The sequence below is a fragment of the Pristiophorus japonicus genome, chromosome 21, assembly GCF_044704955.1.
Source record: "Pristiophorus japonicus isolate sPriJap1 chromosome 21, sPriJap1.hap1, whole genome shotgun sequence".
Classification (NCBI taxonomy): Eukaryota; Metazoa; Chordata; class Chondrichthyes; family Pristiophoridae; genus Pristiophorus; species Pristiophorus japonicus.
In genome coordinates, this window is record NC_091997.1 from 56,500,199 (window position 1) to 56,518,413 (window position 18,215).

The following is an 18,215-nucleotide window of genomic DNA, read 5'->3' on the forward strand; positions in this document are numbered from 1 at the left end:
GATTTCATCTCCCCAAATTGGCCTGGGTTTATATCTGTTTTTTTCCTCTCCCAGGGGATTACATGGCTCCGGTTGGGGTGGAGTGTAGAATGTTTCAGTATAAAAGATATCGCAGCTGCGCAAGGCGGACTGTTTGGGCTGGTCGCTCTTTGCCTTTCCGTCATTGTTCATAGGTTTATATGTCACCTTCAGGACTGCTGACCGAGGGCCATGCGGCTCTTTGTCGGCTGGCGTGGACACGATGGGCCGAAATGGCCTCCTTCTGCGCTGTAAATTTCTATGTTTCTACGTTTCTAACTTGGATGAACCATGCAAGATCCGTAGAAGCAATTCCACTAAGGAACACAACCTCTAAAACCATAGTAGGCAAATTAGTGAAGATGATGGTGCGGGGTTCTGCAATGGTGATGCCGTTGAATTTCAAGGGGCAGTGATTAGACTCTCTCTTAGTGGAGATAGTCATTGCCTGGCACTTTTGTGGCGTGAATGTTACTTGCCACTTATTAGCCCAAGCCTGAATGTTTCCAGGTCTTGCTGCATGCGAGCATAGACTGCTTATTATCTGAGGCATTGTGAATGGAACTGAACACTGTGCAATCATCAGCAAACATCCCCACTTCTGACCTTATGATGGAGGGAAGATCATTGGTGAAGCAACTGAAGATGGTTGGGTGTAGGACACTACCCTGAGGAACTCCTGTACTGATGCCCTGCGGCTGAGATGATTGACCTCCAACCATCACAACCATCTTCCTTTGTGCTAAGTATGATTCCAGCCAATGAAAAGAATTCCCCCTGATTCCCACTGACTTCAGTTTTACTGGGGCTCCTTGATGCCACACACGGTCAAATGCTGCCTTGATGTCGAGGGCAGTCACTCTCACCTCACCTCTGGAATTCAACTCTTTTGTCCATGTTGGGACCAAGGCTGTAATGAGGTCTGGAGCTGAGTGGTCCTGTTGGAACCCAAACTATAGCATCGGTGAGCAGGTTATTGGTGAGTAAATGCCGCTTGATAGCACTATCGACGATACCTTCCATCACTTTGCTGATAATTGAGAGTAGTTGACCAAGAAATGAGCGTTGGCCACACAGCCGCAGCATAATTAAGACCGCCTGTTTCCACCTCTGTAACATTGCCCGTCTCCGCCCTTGCCTCAGCTCATCCACTGCTGAAGTCCTCATCCATGCCTTTATTAGCTCTAGACTTGACTATTCCAACACATTCCTGGCTGGCCTCCCACATTCTACCCTATGTAAAATAGAGGTGATCCAATACTAACTCGCACCAACTCCCGCTCACCCATCACCCCCTGTGCTCTCTGACCTACATTGGCTTCCAGTTAAGCAATGCCTCGATTTCAAAATTCTCATCCTTATTTTCAAATTCCTCCAGTGCCTCACCCCTCCCTTTCTCTCTAATCTCCTCCAGCCCCACAATCCCCTGAGATGTCTGCTCTCCACTAATTGTGCCGTCTTGAGCATCCCTGAATTTAACTGCTGAACCATTGGTGGCCGTGCCTTCTGTTGCCGAGGCCCCAAGCTCTGGAACTCCCTCACTAAACCTCTCCGCCTCTCTACCTCTCTTTCCTCCTTCAAGAGGCTCCTTAAAACCTACCTCTGTGACCAAGCTTCTGGTCACCTGCACTAATTTCTACTTATGCGGCTCAGTATCAAATTTTTTATCTCATAATAATCCTGTGAAGCGTCTTGGGATGTTCCAGTACATTAAAGGTGCTATATAAATACAAGTTGTTGTTTTGTAGATTGATGGGGCAGTAATTGGCCGGATTGGATTTATCCTGCTTTTTGTGGACAGGACATACCTGGGCAGTTTTACACATTGTCAGGTAGATGCCAGTGTTGTAGCTGTACTGGACCAGCTTTGCTAGAGAGAGAGCGTGAGAGAGAGAGAGACTTGGATTTATATAGCGCCTTTCACGGCCACCGGATGTCTCAAACGTTTACAGCCAATTAAGTACTTTTGGAGTGTAGTCACTGTTGTAATGTAGCGGCGTGGCTAGTTAAGAACATAAGAACATAAGAAATAGGAGCAGGAGTAGGCCATACGGCCCCTTGAGCCTGCTCCGCCATTCAATAAGATCATGACTGATTTGATCATGGACTCAGCTCCACTTCCCTGCCCGCTCCCCATAACCCTTTATTCCCTTATCGCTCAAAAATCTGTCTATCTCCGCCTTAAATATATTCAATGACCCAGCCTCCACAGCTCTCTGGGACAGAGAATTCCACAGATTTACAACCCTCAGAGAAGATCACCTCTCATTCTTCTGAACGCCAATGAGTAGAGGTCAACCTATTCAACCTATCTTCATAAGTCAACTACCTCATCTCCAGGATCAACCTAGTGAACCTTCTCTGAACTGCCTCCAATGCAAGTAAACTCTCCCTTAAATACGGAGACCAAAACTACACGCAGTATTCTAGGTGTGTCCTCACCAATACCCTGTACAATTGTAGCAGGACTTCCCTGCTTTTCTACTCTATCCCCCTTGCATAAAGGCTAACATTCCATGAGCCTTCCTGATTACTTGCTGTACCTGCATACTAACTTTTTGTGTTTCAGGCACAAGGACCCCCAGGTCCCTCTGTATTGTAGCACTTTGCAATTTTTCTCCATTTAAATTATAATTTGCTTTTCTATTTTTTCTGCCAAGGTGGATAAACTCATATTATCTCACATTGTACTCCATCTGCCAAATTTTTGCCTACTCACTTAGCCTGTCTATATCCCTTTGCAGATTTGTTGTGTCCTCCTCACAATTTGCTTTCCCACCCATCTTTGTATCATCAGCAAACTTGGTTACTTTACACTCGGTCCCTTCAGACCAGTCATTAATATAGATTGTAAATAGTTGAGGCCCCAGCACCGATCCCTGCGGCATCCCACTAGTCACTGTTTGCCAACCGGAAAATGACCCATTTATCCCGACTCTCCTGTCTGTTAATTGGCCAATCCTCTATCTGGAACAGCTGGGATGTTGTTGGGGCCGATAGACTTTGCTGTGTCCAGTGCGCTCAGCCGTTTCTTGATATCACATGCAGTGAATTGAACTGGCTGAAGACTGGCTTCTGTGATAGTGGGGACCTCAGGAGGAGGTTGATATGGATCATCCACTCGGCACTGGTTGCAAACGCTTCAGCCTTGTCTTTTGCACTCACGTGCTGGGCTCCGCCATCATTGGGGATGGGGATATTCATGGAGCCTCCTCGTCCTGTCAGTTGTTTCATGGTCCACTACCATTCACGCCTGGAGGTGGCAGGACTGTTGTTGTAGTGGAGTGAAGGGATCTATTTTAATTCTGTACTGCAGTGAAAGGTCCCACATTTGATGCTGGAGTTAGGAGTATTAGACCGTTTACTCCTATAGGACGAGAATGCTGCCCTCCACTCAGAACAGAAATTAATACAAATTAGCTTTATCTTTCCACTGCTAAAACTGTAAAATCTGACAACTGTTAAGAAATCCAAATGTATTGAACCTGAACTGCTCAGAGTTTGATTCTATCCTGAATTTTCACTTATCCCAAACACACATAGCTCCGGGTTTAAGGAAACATATTGAAATAAGCTTACATCGATCATCAGCTGCTTTCTGTCGAGGCCTGCTCCAGCTATTGGCCACGAAGGGTCAAACTGAATGGACCTGTCCCTCATGAAACTGGGCTTCAGGATGAAGCCAGACCGACCATTTTGTCGAAATTTCCCTTTGTTTAAATCCATCTCCGTTCCAGGCTTCTGGAAATTCAGGGCCACTGCAGGAGATAAATATATATAAATAAATAGTGATTAATATGCTGCAAATGGAAACAGCTTTCATTGAATTCCAAAATAATCTTTCAGATGACTGGAACTTTAACATTGAGTTTGAAGTTTCATTCATTATGTGATGCACTGTGCCCGAGTGTTTTGTCCTATTATTTATCCCTCAGTCAACAGCTCCAAACAACACGCTAACTGGTTGTTTTCTGTGGGATCTTGCTGTGTCACATATTGGCTGCCACATTTGCCTATAAAACAATACTGACTGCTCTTCCAAAGTGATTCATTGGATGTGAAGCATTGTGGGACATCCTGAGGTTGTGGAAGGAGATATATAAATGCAAGATCTTTCTTGTCTCTTTATCTGTTTCAGTCCCAGATAGAAACTAACGCTGATCCAAATATTTTTGTTTCGTTAAAAAATGGGCCCCTTATATTTTTTGAAACAGAAGTTTGAAAATCAACATATTATAAATTCTAAAGGTAATGCTTGGCTCAGTTTCGAGTACTCATGCCTTGACATCAATAAGTTTTAGGTTCAAGCTCCATCATCAGAGGCATTCCCTGGGAATCGAGGAAGACTTGCTTCCACTCTAAAAGTGAGTTCTCAGGTTACTGTACAGTCCAATACAGGAATTAGAGTCTCTGTCACAGGTGGGACAGACAGTGGTTGAGGGAAGGGGTGGGTGGGACTGGTTTGCCGCACGCTCCTTCCGCTGCTTGCGCTTGATTTCTGTACGCTCTCGGCAACGAGACTCGAGGTGCTCAGCGCCCTCCCGGATGCACTTCCTCCACTTAGGGCGGTCTTTGGCCAGGGACTCCCAGGTGTCGGTGGGGATGTTGCACTTTATCAGGGAGGCTTTGAGGGTGTCCTTGAAACGTTTCCTCTGCCTACCTGGGGCCCGCTTGCCGTGTAGGAGTTTCGAGTAGAGCGCTTGCCATGGGAGTCTTGTGTCGGGCATGCGAACAATGTGGCCTGCCCAACGGAGCTGGTCGAGTGTGGTCAGTGCTTTGATGCTGGGGATATTGGCCTGAGAGAGAACACTGACGTTGGTGCGTCTATCCTCCCAGGGGATTTGCAGGATCGTGCGGAGGCATCGTTGGTGGTATTTCTCCAGCAATTTGAGGTGTCGACTGTATATGGTTCAAGCTCCACTCCAGGGTTGGAACACCTAATCCAGGCTGGCACTTCAGTGCCATGGTGACAATGCTCCATTGTCAGAGGTGTCATCTTTCAGATGAGATGCTCAACTGAGACCTTGACTGTCTGTCAAGGTGAACGCTGATATTCCAATGGTACTATGAGTTCTCCTGGTACACTGGCCAACATTCCTTCCTCAATCAAACACTGGCTAAAACATTAATTTGCTGTTTGTGGGACCTTAAAAAGTAATTTATTGGTTCTGAAGCACTCACTCAGCACTTCACTGACAAATCAGCCGAGATTAGATGCTCAATTCCTGGCGTGGGGCTTGAATCCACAGTCTTCTGACTCAGAGGCGAGAGTGCTACAAATTGAGGCATGGCCGACACTGCGGAAATGGTCGTGCATGTAAACTATGGATTCTATACACAGGTCTTGTCATTCTTCATGGAGGGCAGATATAGCTAAACTACATGATCCCCGAGGTATCGAGATGCAGAGAGTAAACCTCAAAATCCTTTCACATACACCAGGGCAGCTAGACAACAGGGCACAGGGTTAGGGACTTGAAGGGTAAGCTTAGGACAGATGTGGGGAGTGTTGTACAGCTGTAGCAGGATCAGCAGGAAGGAAGGTTGAAGCCTGAATACTGTATTATTTAACAAGCAGCTGGAGGCTGTTCTGGGAAAATTGCAGGATGGATATCCCAGAAGGATGGGATTAAATGGGCAGGATGGTCTTTCTAAGCTGAGCCTAACTTGTGAAAAGTTTCTAGAATGGGCTAAATTCCGACATCCGGTGAGTGAATTGGGAATGGAGTACTGCAAGGGATTGGGGTGGGGGGGGTCATATCAGACTGGGCACACAGCGCGGCAGGAATTCCCTCACACTGTGCCAGAACTCCCAATTCCTTTCTGATCTCCAGAACTGCGGGTGTTTTATGAGGGAAGCACTGATAGCAATGTCCCAGTTACACAGGGGAAGAGCACAGGCAGGTGTGAGAGAGACTGACCCAGCTGACAGCCGCCGTTCCACATCTCCTGAGGGTTGAAGTTGGAAGAGTCGACCCGGGACCCTAAGGGATAGACCTTGGACAGCTGCAGAGTGTTGTGAATGACGAAGGTGAACCCTGAATAGAGAAAAGGAAACCAGTCTTTAGATGGGCATAAAAGAACCAGATACAGGTAAAATTTGACACTGACATGAGCAAAGAATACTGCTGTAACTTGCAATGGTTTCATCACGTGCAATGCATTCTGGACAACATGTGACCATTGTGGCTAACTCATGCTCTAGCTCTTTTTACCATTCGTTCACAGGATCTGGGCGTCACCAGCATTTATTGTCCATCCCTAACCCTCGAGTGTCTCGCTGGGCCATTTCAGGGGGCAGTTAAGAGTCAACCACATAGCTGTGGGTCTGGAGTCACATATAGGCCAGGCTGGGTAAGTTCGGCAGATTTCCTTCCCTGCAGATCAAGAGTGAACCAGACAGGATTTTACGACAATCTGGTAGTTTCATGCTCACCATCACTGATACTAGCTTTTTATTCCAGATTTATTTAATTAACTGAATTTTTTAATTCCCCAGCTGCCCTATTGGGATTTGAACTCTTGTCTCTGGATCACCAGTCCAGATCTCTGACTCACTAGTCCTGTAACATTACCACTATGCTGAGTTATAAAAGAGAATGTTCTGACTCACTCACAGCACAGATGTTTGCGCAAACAGGAGCGCACATCTGGAATTCAGGTGCAGATGCAGGCAAGCCCAACTCACAGCCTCACTGTCTCATTCCCTCAGAAATGTTAACTGACAGTGTGTACATCAAACATCATTGAATACTCCTCTCCATTCCTCCCCTCAGGCCCTCTTTCTTCTGCCAACATTGTCCTGTTGGGTACAGTTCCAGACAATTTACATTCTTTACAGACCAGTCTGCACATGGTGTACAAGATCAATTTCATGTATGTTAAGTCAGGAGCCGGGAATGTACAATTCTGCACCAAGTGCTCCTGGGCAATAACAGCAATTTCCAACTTCCCTGAAAGGGTTCTAAAGGGACAAGATCATATCAGCAAGCGGGATTCAAGGTCATTAGACTTGAAAAGGTCTCAAAGCAATCTCATGGAAGGTGGATGGGTGGGGGAGAGGGACGAGAGGGGGAAAGGGACGGTTGGATGGGTGGGGGAAGAGGGACGGGTGGGTGGGGGAGGGATAGATGGATGGATGGGGGAGAGGGATGGTGGATGGGTGGGGGAGGGGGATGGGTGGATGGGTGGGGGAGGGGGAATGGGTGGGGGAGAGTAACCCCATCTACATTTATTCCTTTTGATCCATCGACCTATCAAATAAGAGGCTGTTTAGCTACAATAAGACATGCTCTATGGAGCCGATGCTCTGAGCATCTCAATTCATGGACAAACACTCAATGTGCTTCATCAATACCGGCTTGACCCCGGGCGTCACAAAGAAATGAATGGGCAGTGACAGGGAACTTAGTCCAAGGGCGTGAAGTGTTGGGCCTGGGTCAGCGCTGATCAGAAACAGACTCCAGCATTCCACAACTTTCTATGTCAATTAAAATCATGGGACAGAAAATGCTTACAGCTCTGTGCACATCAGAAATTCCTTGTCGCCTGCCAAACTCCAATGGAAGCTGCCCCGGGCCCGTGGAATATCTGGGTCACGTGCCCCTGACACGTGTGTACATGTCACCCCAAACGTTTTCTCTTCTTTTTGTCCTCTCCGGTGCATTTTCCAACAAAAAGCGTGGCCCACTGCTGTATAGCACACTACTGCGTGGGGCACTGCTGTATAGCACACTGCTGCGTGGGGCACTGCTGTATAGCGCACTGTTGCATGGGGCACTGCTGCGTGGGGCACTGCTGCGTGGGGCACTGCTGCGTGGGGCACTGTTGCGTGGGGCACTGCTGCGTGGGGCACTGCTGCGTGGGGCACTGCTGCGTGGGGCACTGCTGCGTGGGACACTGCTGCGTGGGGCACTGCTGCGTGGGACACTGCTGTATAGCGCACTGCTGCGTGGGACACTGCTGCGTGGGGCACTGCTGCGTGGGGCACTGCTGCGTGGGACACTGCTGCGTGGGGCACTGCTGCGTGGGGCACTGCTGCGTGGGGCACTGCTGCGTGGGGCACTGCTGCGTGGGACACTGCTGCGTGGGGCACTGCTGTATAGCGCACTGCTGCGTGGGGCACTGCTGCGTGGGGCACTGCTGCGTGGGGCACTGCTGCGTGGGACACTGCTGTATAGCGCACTGCTGCGTGGGGCACTGCTGCGTGGGGCACTGCTGTATAGCGCACTGCTGCGTGGGGCACTGCTGCGTGGGGCACTGCTGCGTGGGGCACTGCTGCGTGGGACACTGCTGTATAGCGCACTGCTGCGTGGGGCACTGCTGCGTGGGGCACTGCTGCGTGGGACACTGCTGTATAGCGCACTGCTGCGTGGGGCACTGCTGCGTGGGGCACTGCTGCGTGGGGCACTGCTGCGTGGGGCACTGCTGCATGGGACACTGCTGTATAGCGCACTGCTGCGTGGGGCACTGCTGCGTGGGGCACTGCTGCGTGGGGCACTGCTGCGTGGGACACTGCTGCGTGGGACACTGCTGCGTGGGACACTGCTGCGTGGGGCACTGCTGCGTGGGGCACTGCTGTATAGCGCACTGCTGCGTGGGGCACTGCTGCGTGGGGCACTGCTGCGTGGGACACTGCTGCGTGGGGCACTGCTGCGTGGGGCACTGCTGCGTGGGGCACTGCTGCGTGGAGCACTGCTGCGTGGGACACTGCTGTATAGCACACTACTGCGTGGGGCACTGCTGCGTGGGGCACTGCTGCGTGGGACACTGCTGTATAGCACACTACTGCGTGGGGCACTGCTGCGTGGGGCACTGCTGCGTGGGGCACTGCTGTATAGCGCACTGCTGCGTGGGGCACTGCTGCGTGGGGCACTGCTGCGTGGGGCACTGCTGCATAGCACACTGTTGCATGGGGCACTGCTGCGTGGGGCACTGCTGCATAGCACACTGTTGCATGGGGCACTGCTGCGTGGGGCACTGCTGCATAGCACACTGTTGCGTGGGGCACTGCTGCGTGGGGCACTGCTGCATAGCACACTGTTGCATGGGGCACTGCTGCGTGGGACACTGCTGCGTGGGGCACTGCTGCGTGGGGCACTGCTGTATAGCGCACTGCTGCATGGGGCACTGCTGCGTGGGGCACTGCTGCGTGGGGCACTGCTGCGTGGGGCACTGCTGCGTGGAGCACTGCTGCGTGGGGCACTGCTGCATAGCACACTGTTGCATGGGGCACTGCTGCGTGGGGCACTGCTGCATAGCACACTGTTGCATGGGGCACTGCTGCATGGGGCACTGCTGCATAGCACACTGTTGCATGGGGCACTGCTGCGTGGGACACTGCTGCGTGGGGCACTGCTGCGTGGGGCACTGCTGCGTGGGGCACTGCTGCGTGGGGCACTGCTGCATGGAGCACTGCTGCGTGGGGCACTGCTGAATAGCGCACTGCTGCGTGGGGCACTGCTGCATGGAGCACTGCTGCGTGGGGCACTGCTGCGTGGGACACTGCTGTATAGCACACTGCTGCATGGAGCACTGCTGCATGGAGCACTGCTGCGTGGGGCACTGCTGCGTGGGACACTGCTGTATAGCACACTGCTGCGTGGGGCACTGCTGCGTGGGGCACTGCTGCGTGGGGCACTGCTGCGTGGGGCACTGCTGCATGGAGCACTGCTGCGTGGGACACTGCTATATAGCACACTGCTGCATGGAGCACTGCTGCATGCCAAGGCTGCTCTTCAGCTCGTTGTTGGGAATTCTGCCGCGACTCTCTCTGCTCGGTGCGTCTGCCCAGAAATGAGTCGACAGCCGCCCGCCAGTGGGGTGGTGAGAGTGGGGTGTATATGACCACCTCTCCCCAATCACTGTGAAGTGGGCCAGTTTTGCACAAAACACTGGCGCTCTGGTCGCCCTGCATTGGTTCAAAAGGGTGCGCTGGGGGAGGGGCCGGCGGGGCGGAGCTGCTGACAGAGGGCGCTTCATTAGGCTACATCATGCTTCGACCCCTGACCCCACTGGAGCTCTGCCCCTGGACCCTGCGGCGACCCCTTGGCAAAAGGTTTGGCCTCTGGGGACCGAGTCGGCCAGGTCAGGACTTCGACCAGCACCCTGTCCAATCCTTTGACCATTGCTCCGCCCACGGTCAGCTCATTGTAATAGTCACATTTCGCTCCCGCTGTGTTGCGTAGTCCCAAAGGATCCCATTGAGAAATCAAGCCAGGATTACTGATCCAGACAATGCATCCCCAGGGGAAAGCAGCATTTAACAGCCACAATGATCTTATTGAATGGCGGAGCAGGCTCGAGGGGCCATACTCCTGCTCCTATTTTTTATGTTCTTAGGTTAATGTACACAGCAGGGCTCACCATTTTCTGCAATCAGCTTCTTGGCCTTGGTTTCGGAGAACGAGGAGGTCTCGTGGGCAGCTTGCCTGCTCCAAGTCTGTTCAAAGCTCTGGAAATGGGTGCTCTGACAGTAAACCACCAAGTCCGACAGCTCCCTTGTGAGCTTCTGCAAAAACAATAATATTTCATTGGAATATAAACCAGTCTTGGGGAGTGCAAAACCAGGGGTCATCAATATAAGATCGTCACTAATAAATCCAGTAGGAATTCAGGAGAAACCTCTTTCCCCGGAGAGTGGTGAGAAGGTAGAACTTGCTATCACGGAGTGGATGAGGTGAATAGCACAGTGAATTTAAAGGGGAAGTTGGATAAACACATGAGGGAATAAGAAATAGAAAGTCATGCTGATAGGATGTGATGAAGTAAATAGGGTGGGTGGAGGCCCGTGTGGAGCATAAACTCCGACGTCGATGTGTTGGGCTGAATGGCCTGTTTCTGTGCTGTAAACACTGTGTAACCAGACGTCGAGAGGTTTATTTACAGGCTGTGATCCAGTCAGGGGGCCTCATCAGTTGGATATGCCCATTAGGGGTTTGGGTGTGTTTTCGAAGGGCACAAACTTGTAGAATTACCCCTTACCCCAACTCCCCTTCCCCCAGGCCAGGGCCAACACGTTTTCCAAAGTAGTTCATTCATATTCGGAGTTTGTTTGGTCAAACTCTCAGTCGACTGGGAGAGAAAAGCTGTGTTTGTTTCCTCTGCTCTGCAGCCAGGAGTCAGGAGTCACTATTTCTACACAAGACTGTACAATTCCAGGGAGGCCGATTGCAACCATCTAAAATCGGGCCTAAAAATGGAGCTGATAGCTGTAATGTATTTACTTCATGGGTTCTTTGCTTAAGAATTTGTAGCAACACATTGCTATTGAGAACACAGGTACATCATCTCAAACCCGGCTGTTCGAAAATCGCAATTGTCCGAAAACCGGACATTTTTGAGAAAATCCTATTTGATAATCAGGAAAATAAAATCCAGATTATTGTCCAAAAATCAAGTCTGACAATGCCTCGATTTTAAAATTCTTAACCCAGTGTTCACATCCCTCCATGGCCTCGCCCCTCCCTATCTCTGTAACCTCCTCCAGCTCGATAAGCCTTAGATCTCTGTGCTCCTCTCGAAAGGATTTCCCCATCCCCGATTTTAATTGCTCCACCATTGGCGGCCGTGCCTTCAGCTGCCTGGGCCCTAAGCTCTGGAATTCCCTCCCTAAACATCTCCCCCTCTCTAACTCACCCTCCTCCTTTAAGATGCTCCTTAAAACCTACCTCTTTTACCAAGTTTTTGGACATCTGCCCAAATACCTTATTTGGCTCAGTGTCAAATGTCCGATCACGCTCCTGTGAAGCGCCTTTGGACGTATTACTACATTAATGGCACAATGCAAGCTGTTCCTGTGAAATATAGCTACCACATTTAATATAAAATCTGCAAGTTCTCACCCAGCTCCTGCAGTTGATACAAACTCTTGTAACATAGGTACACTCAAGGAAACATTGAAACAGGCCCCTTGCTCTCCCCCACCCTCCCTGCCCCTCACACACAGCCTGTACCTCACTAACCCTTTACCTTTTTGCTTTTCTTTTCATTTTTCACAATCTCGTCTTCATATTCATCGGCTGTTTCCTCCTGCTGCTCCGCTGAGGGCTCGGAGTTGTTCAATTTCTTCCCCTTTATTAGAATCTTTCTCTTGAGTTCCTGCCAAAGAAACGGTGTCAGAGGATTGTACCAGCCCTCGCAACAACTTTCTCTCCACCATTGAGAGAGAGTTCGGATTTAAGGCAACATGCAGTTGTATGGAAATACTGTAGTTCATCTATGTAGGCTTAGCTTGTGATTCATTGCATTGTACAAGTGGACTTAAAAATTTTAAGTCCCCCTTCGGGGGCAAATGATGGAAAAGAAAATTTGGTCAGGCAGAGTCAGCGTGGATTTATGAAGGGGAAGTCATGTTTGACAAATTTGCTGGAGTTCTTTGAGGATGTAATGAACAGGGTGGTTAAAGGGGAACCAGTGGATGTGGTGTACTTGGACTTCCAGAAGGCATTTGACAAGTTGCCCCATAAAAGGTTACTGCATAAGATAAAAGTTCACGGGGTTGGGAGTAATATATTAGCGTAGATAGAGGATTGGCTAACAAACAGAGAACAGGGAGTCGGGATAAATGGTTGGCAACCAGTAACTAGTGGGGTGCTGCAGGTATCAGTGCTGGGACCCCAACTACTTACAATCTATATTAACGACTCAGAAGAAGGGACCGAGTGTAATGTAGCCAAATTTGCTGCTGATACAAAGATGGGAGGAAAAGCAATGTGTGAGGAGGACACAAAAAATCTGCAAAAGGACATAGACAGGCTAAGTGAGTGGGCAAAAATTTGGCAGATGGAGTATAATGTTGGATCGTGTGAGATCATGCACTTTGTCGATTCTTCTCCCCAGGAACTCCACTTCAGGCGCCAGGAAAATGCACTTGAGTGTATTAACCTGAGCCCCACACGGTTGAGTCGACTAAGAACCTCCTCCAGGTTCTGCAGATGCTCGACTTTGTCCCGACCTGTAACCAAGATGTCGTCTTGGAAGACCACCGTGCACGGGACCGACTTCAGTAAGCTTTCCATGTTTCTCTGGAATATCGCCGCGGCTGATCGAATCCCAAATGGACATCTGTTGTAAATGAAGAGACCTTTGTGCGTGTTGATGCAGGTGAGGCCCTTCGATGATTCCTCCAGCTCCTGTGTCATGTAGGCCGAGGTCAAGTCCAACTTCGTGAACGTCTTTCCTCCTGTCAGCGTCGCAAAAAGGTCGTCAGCCTTTGGTAGTGGGCATTGATCCTGCAGGGAGAAACGATTGATAGTTACTTTGTAATCACCACAGATTCTGATGGTGCCATCTCCCTTGAGGACCGGAACAATCGGACTGGCCCACTCGCTGAATTCGATAGGTGAAATGATGTCCTCTCGTTGCAGCCAGTCCAGCTCGATCTCCACCCTCTCTCTAGGTACTGCTCTCGCTTTGTGATGGATGGGTTGCTCCCCCGGAATTAGGTGGATCTGCACTTCTGCTCCTTGGAACTTCCCGATGCCTGGTTCGAACAGCGAGGGGAACTTGTTTAAGACCTGGGCACACGGAGTGTCGTCAGTGGACGAGAGCGCTCGGACGTCGTCCCAGTTCCAGTGTATCTTTCCCAGCCAGGTCCTGCCGAGCAGCGTGGGACCATCGCCCGGTATCACCCAGATTGTGCGCCGCTCCATCGTCGGAGACCTTTACAGTAGCACTACCGATTACGGGAATCAGTTACTTTGTGTAAGTTCTCAGTTTCATGTGAATGGGAGTCAGGACTGACCTTGAGGCCTTGCTGCACCACAACTTATCGAAAGTCTTTTTGCTCATAATGGACTGGCTCGTGCCCATGTCCAGCTCCACTGACACTGGGAGTCTATTTAATTCAACCTTCAGCACTATCGGGGGACACTTTTTGTAGTAAATGGGTGCACCCCATGTATCTCTGCCTCCTCGGTTTGAGGCTCTGATGCATCGTGATCCGCCGTGGATCTGTCCCCCTCTGCAACATGGTGGTTTGCAGGATTAACAAGGTTTGCAACTCGCCTGCACATAAGTTGGAGGTGTACCATTGTTCCACAGCCCTTGCAAACGTATCCTTTGAAGCAGCATGAATGGAAACGATGATCAGCCCCGCAGGGCTAAGATGTTAATGGCCTTGCATTCATCATCCTTGATGGTGGTCTCTAAGACATCTGCGGATGTGCAGCTGCAGGCATGTGGGGCCTGCCCTGTACATTGCGATTTGAAAACAACATCACTTTGTTCACAGTATTTGTAGCAGCACTCGTGTGCTGAGAGATTTGCTTAGTATTGTCACTGGTGGCAATGAATGCCTGGGCTATCGCTATGGCTTTACTCAAGGTTGGGGTCCCTACAGTCAAAAATTTGCGAAGTATCACTTCATGGCCAATGCCAAGTACAAAGAAGTCTCTGAGCATGTGCTTCAAATGTCCTTCAAATTCGCAATGTCCTGCAAGGCATCTCAGCTCGGCGACATAGCTCGCCACTTCCTGGCCTTCAGATCTTTTATAGGTGTAGAACCTGTACCTCACCATCAGAACGCTTTCCTTCAGGTTCAGATGCTCCCAGACCAGTGTGCACAAATCATTGTATGATTTCTGTGCAGGTTTTGCTGGAGCAAGCAGATTTTTCATGAGGCCATACGTTGGTGCCCCGCAGACAGTGAAGAGAATCGTCCTTCATTTGTCAGCGTTCGCTTCTCCTTCCAGCTCATTGGCCATGAAGTATTGGTCGAGTTGCTCCACGAAGGTTTCCCAATCATCTCCCTCAGAAAATTTCTCCAGTTGCCCACTGTACTCTGCATCATTGGGTTCGTCGTCTGTATCTCGTCGCCCACTTTTTGCCCACTCACTTAGCCTGTCTATATCCCTTTGCAGATTTTTTGTGTCCTCCTCAAAATTTTCTTTCCCACCCATCATTGTATCATCAACAAACTTGGCTACATTACACTCGGTCCCTTTATCCCAGTCATTAATATAGATTGTAAATAGTTGAGGCCCCAGCACCGATTCCTGTGGCACCTCACTAGTTACTGTTTGCCAATCGGAAAATGAACCATTTATTCTGACTCTCTGTTCTCTGTTAGTTAGCCAATCCTCTATCCATGCTAATATATTACCCCCAACCCCGTGAACTTTTATCTTGTGCAGTAACCCTTTTTGCGGCACCTTATCGAATGTCTTCTGGAAATCCAAATACACCACATCCACTGGTTCCCCTTTATCCACCCTGCTCATTACATCCTCAAAGAACTCCGGCAAATTTGTCAAAAATGATTTCCCTTTCATAAAACCATGCCAACTCTGCTTGATTGAATCATGCTTTTCCAAATATGCTGTTACTGCTTCTTTAATAATGGACTCCAGCATTTTCCCAACGACCGATGTTAGACTAACTGGTCTATAGTTTCCTGCTTTCTATCTGCCTCCTTTTTTTAAATAGGGGTGTTACATTTGCAGTTTTCCAATCCGCTGGGACCTCCCCAGAATCCAGAGAATTTTGGAAGATTACAACCAATGCATCCACTATCTCTACAGCCATTTCTTTTAAGACCTTAGGATGTAAGCCATCAGGTCCAGGGGACTTGTCCGCCTTTAGTCCCATTATTTTACCAAGTACTACTTCTTTAGTAAGTGATTGTATTAAGTTCCTCCCTCCCTATAGCCCCTTGATTATCCACTATTGCGATGTTTTTAATGTCTACTACCGTGAAGACCGTTACAAAATGTTTGTTCAATGTCTCTGCCACTTCCCTGTTCCCCATTATTAATTCCCCAGTCTCATCCTCTAGGGGACCAATATTTACTTTAGCCACTCTTTTCCTTTTTAATGTACCAGTAGGAACTCTTACTATCTGTTTTTATATTTTGTGCTAGTTTACTTTCATAATCTATCTTCCCTCTCTATTATTTCTTTAGTGCCATAGGATTTTTACATCCACCTGAGAGAGCAGACGGGCCCTCGGTTTAACGTCTCATCTGAAGGATGGCACCTGCGACAGTGCAGCACTCTCTTTCTGGAGTTGGACCTGGTCCCACAACCTTCTGACTGAGACATGAGAGTACTATCACTGAGCCACGACTGACAGTGTGCACACTCAAGCAGAGCTAAAGGGCTCTGCTGCCCCAAATCCATTCAATGATCAAATGTCATTGTATATAGGCAGCGATGGGTCTGTGTATCGTACGTCAAAATATATGGATATTCAGGGAATCAAGATTGGGCGGTAAGATGGGGTTGAGGTAGAAGATCAGCCATGATCCTATTGAATAGTGGAGCAGGCTCGAGGGGCCGAATGGCCTGCTCCTGCTCCGAATTCTTATACCCTAATGCATGCAGCATTGGACAGGGGTAACTGGTCAGCATTACTGGTGCCAGTCGCTAGTTCAGCCGTATTTGGGCAAACCGCTTCAATGATCAACATCAATTCCAACACAAAGTCCACCTTAAACCAGAATGGGCCTTAACAGAGCAGTGCATGACATGCGAAAGTGAAAGACTCACATAGTGGGCCAGAATTGACTGTAAAAGTAATGACGGATCCAACAGTGCTCACCGTTATTTATGTGCAAATAGGACATCAGGTGAGCACAGATGCACAGTTAAACATGAACATCTGGAAGTTATTGTACAAGATGCGCTGCCCCTCCACAAGCTGCGTAGAAATGTCATCTCCGCGTCTGGCTCCCAATTCGACTGTATTGAGCGGAGTGAAGTTCCTGTACTGACGTTGATGTAGACTAGGCTCACCACAGAAATTTAGGGTTTGTCCATTCCAATGTAAGTACCCTTTTTTAATGACATGGTAACTCTCAATTGCCGCCAAACAAATTCTCTGGCACAAAATTGAATTTTACAAGTGTGGAGTTTCATTCATTCAGCTTTTACTTGTTGGAGATTTTTTTAAATTGTTTCTTTCTATCTCTTTCTCTCTCTCTCTCTTTTTCTAATCTTTCTTCCCCTCTTTATTTTGATTTCTGTACCCGATTTGACATTCTAACTTGCACTTCCTAGTTTAGACTCTGCTTTGCTCATTAACAATAATTCAATTGGTTAAGGGGAGACACAGTTGCTTGCCCTGATCAAATAGGTCACACATGCCCTGCAGAGCATGTGGTGCTGGTTCAATGTCCCGCTAAACCTTGCAAAAGCTCATGGAGATTAAACAGGCAACGGCAAGTCTAATGGTGAGCACCACTCATTCAACCCTGACAGTAAATTCTGGCCTATTGTAAGGCAGCTTGAGAAAGAGTGGGATATAGAGAAGGCAGTCAGAATATTGGAATATTCAGGAGATATATTTGGGAAGAGTGGGATATGGGGGGGGCGGGGGACACTGGGGAAAAGTGGAATATAGAGGCAACAGTATAGAACAGAGATACAGTGAGGTATAGAGAGAACACACGGGAACAGAGGGATATAGAGGGGACACACTGGGGAACAGAGGGATATAGAGGGGACACACTGGGGAACAGAGGGATATAGAGGGACACACTGGGGAACAGAGGGATATAGAGGGGACACACTGGGGAACAGAGGGATATAGAGGGGACACACTGGGGAACAGAGGGATATAGAGGGACACACTGGGGAACAGGGTTATAGAGGGGACAAACTGTGGAACAGAGGGATATAGGAAGGGACACACTGGGGAACAGGGGTATATAGAGGGGGGGCACTGGGGAACAGGGATATAGAGGGGACACACTGGGGAACAGGGATATAGAGGGGACACACTGGGGAACAGGGATATAGAGGGGACACACTGGGGAACAGGGATATAGAGGGGACACACTGGGGAACAGTGATATAGAGGGGACACACTGGGGAACAGTGATATAGAGGGGACACACTGGGGAACAGCGATATAGGAAGGGACACATTGGGGAACAGAGGGATATAGAGGGGACACACTGGGGAACAGCGATATAGAGGGGACACACTGGGGAACAGGGATATAGAGGGGACACACTGGGGAACAGGGGTATAGAGGGGACACACTGGGGAACAGGGGTATATAGAGGGGACACACTGGGGAACAGGGATATAGAGGAGACACACTGGGGAACAGGGATATAGAGGGGACACACTGGGGAACAGGGATATAGAGGGGACACACTGGGGATCAGGGGGATATAGAGGGGACACACTGGGGATCAGGGGGATATAGAGGGGACACACTGGGGAACAGGGATATAGAGGGGACACAGTGG

At 49.3% G+C, this 18,215-nt stretch overlaps 1 protein-coding gene across 1 annotated transcript in view; it reads right to left on the reverse strand.

Moving 5' to 3' along the window:
- Positions 1-18,215, reverse strand: part of LOC139234007 (1-phosphatidylinositol 4,5-bisphosphate phosphodiesterase delta-3-like) — a 102,553-nt gene that overhangs the window by 39,559 nt on the left and 44,779 nt on the right. The window contains exons 9-12 of the mRNA XM_070864799.1: positions 11,989-12,117; positions 10,384-10,528; positions 5,940-6,056; positions 3,598-3,776 (exon numbers count right to left, since the gene is read on the reverse strand). Coding sequence (XP_070720900.1) covers positions 3,598-3,776; positions 5,940-6,056; positions 10,384-10,528; positions 11,989-12,117 — 570 coding nt within the window. The remainder of the gene's footprint in view (positions 1-3,597; positions 3,777-5,939; positions 6,057-10,383; positions 10,529-11,988; positions 12,118-18,215) is intronic.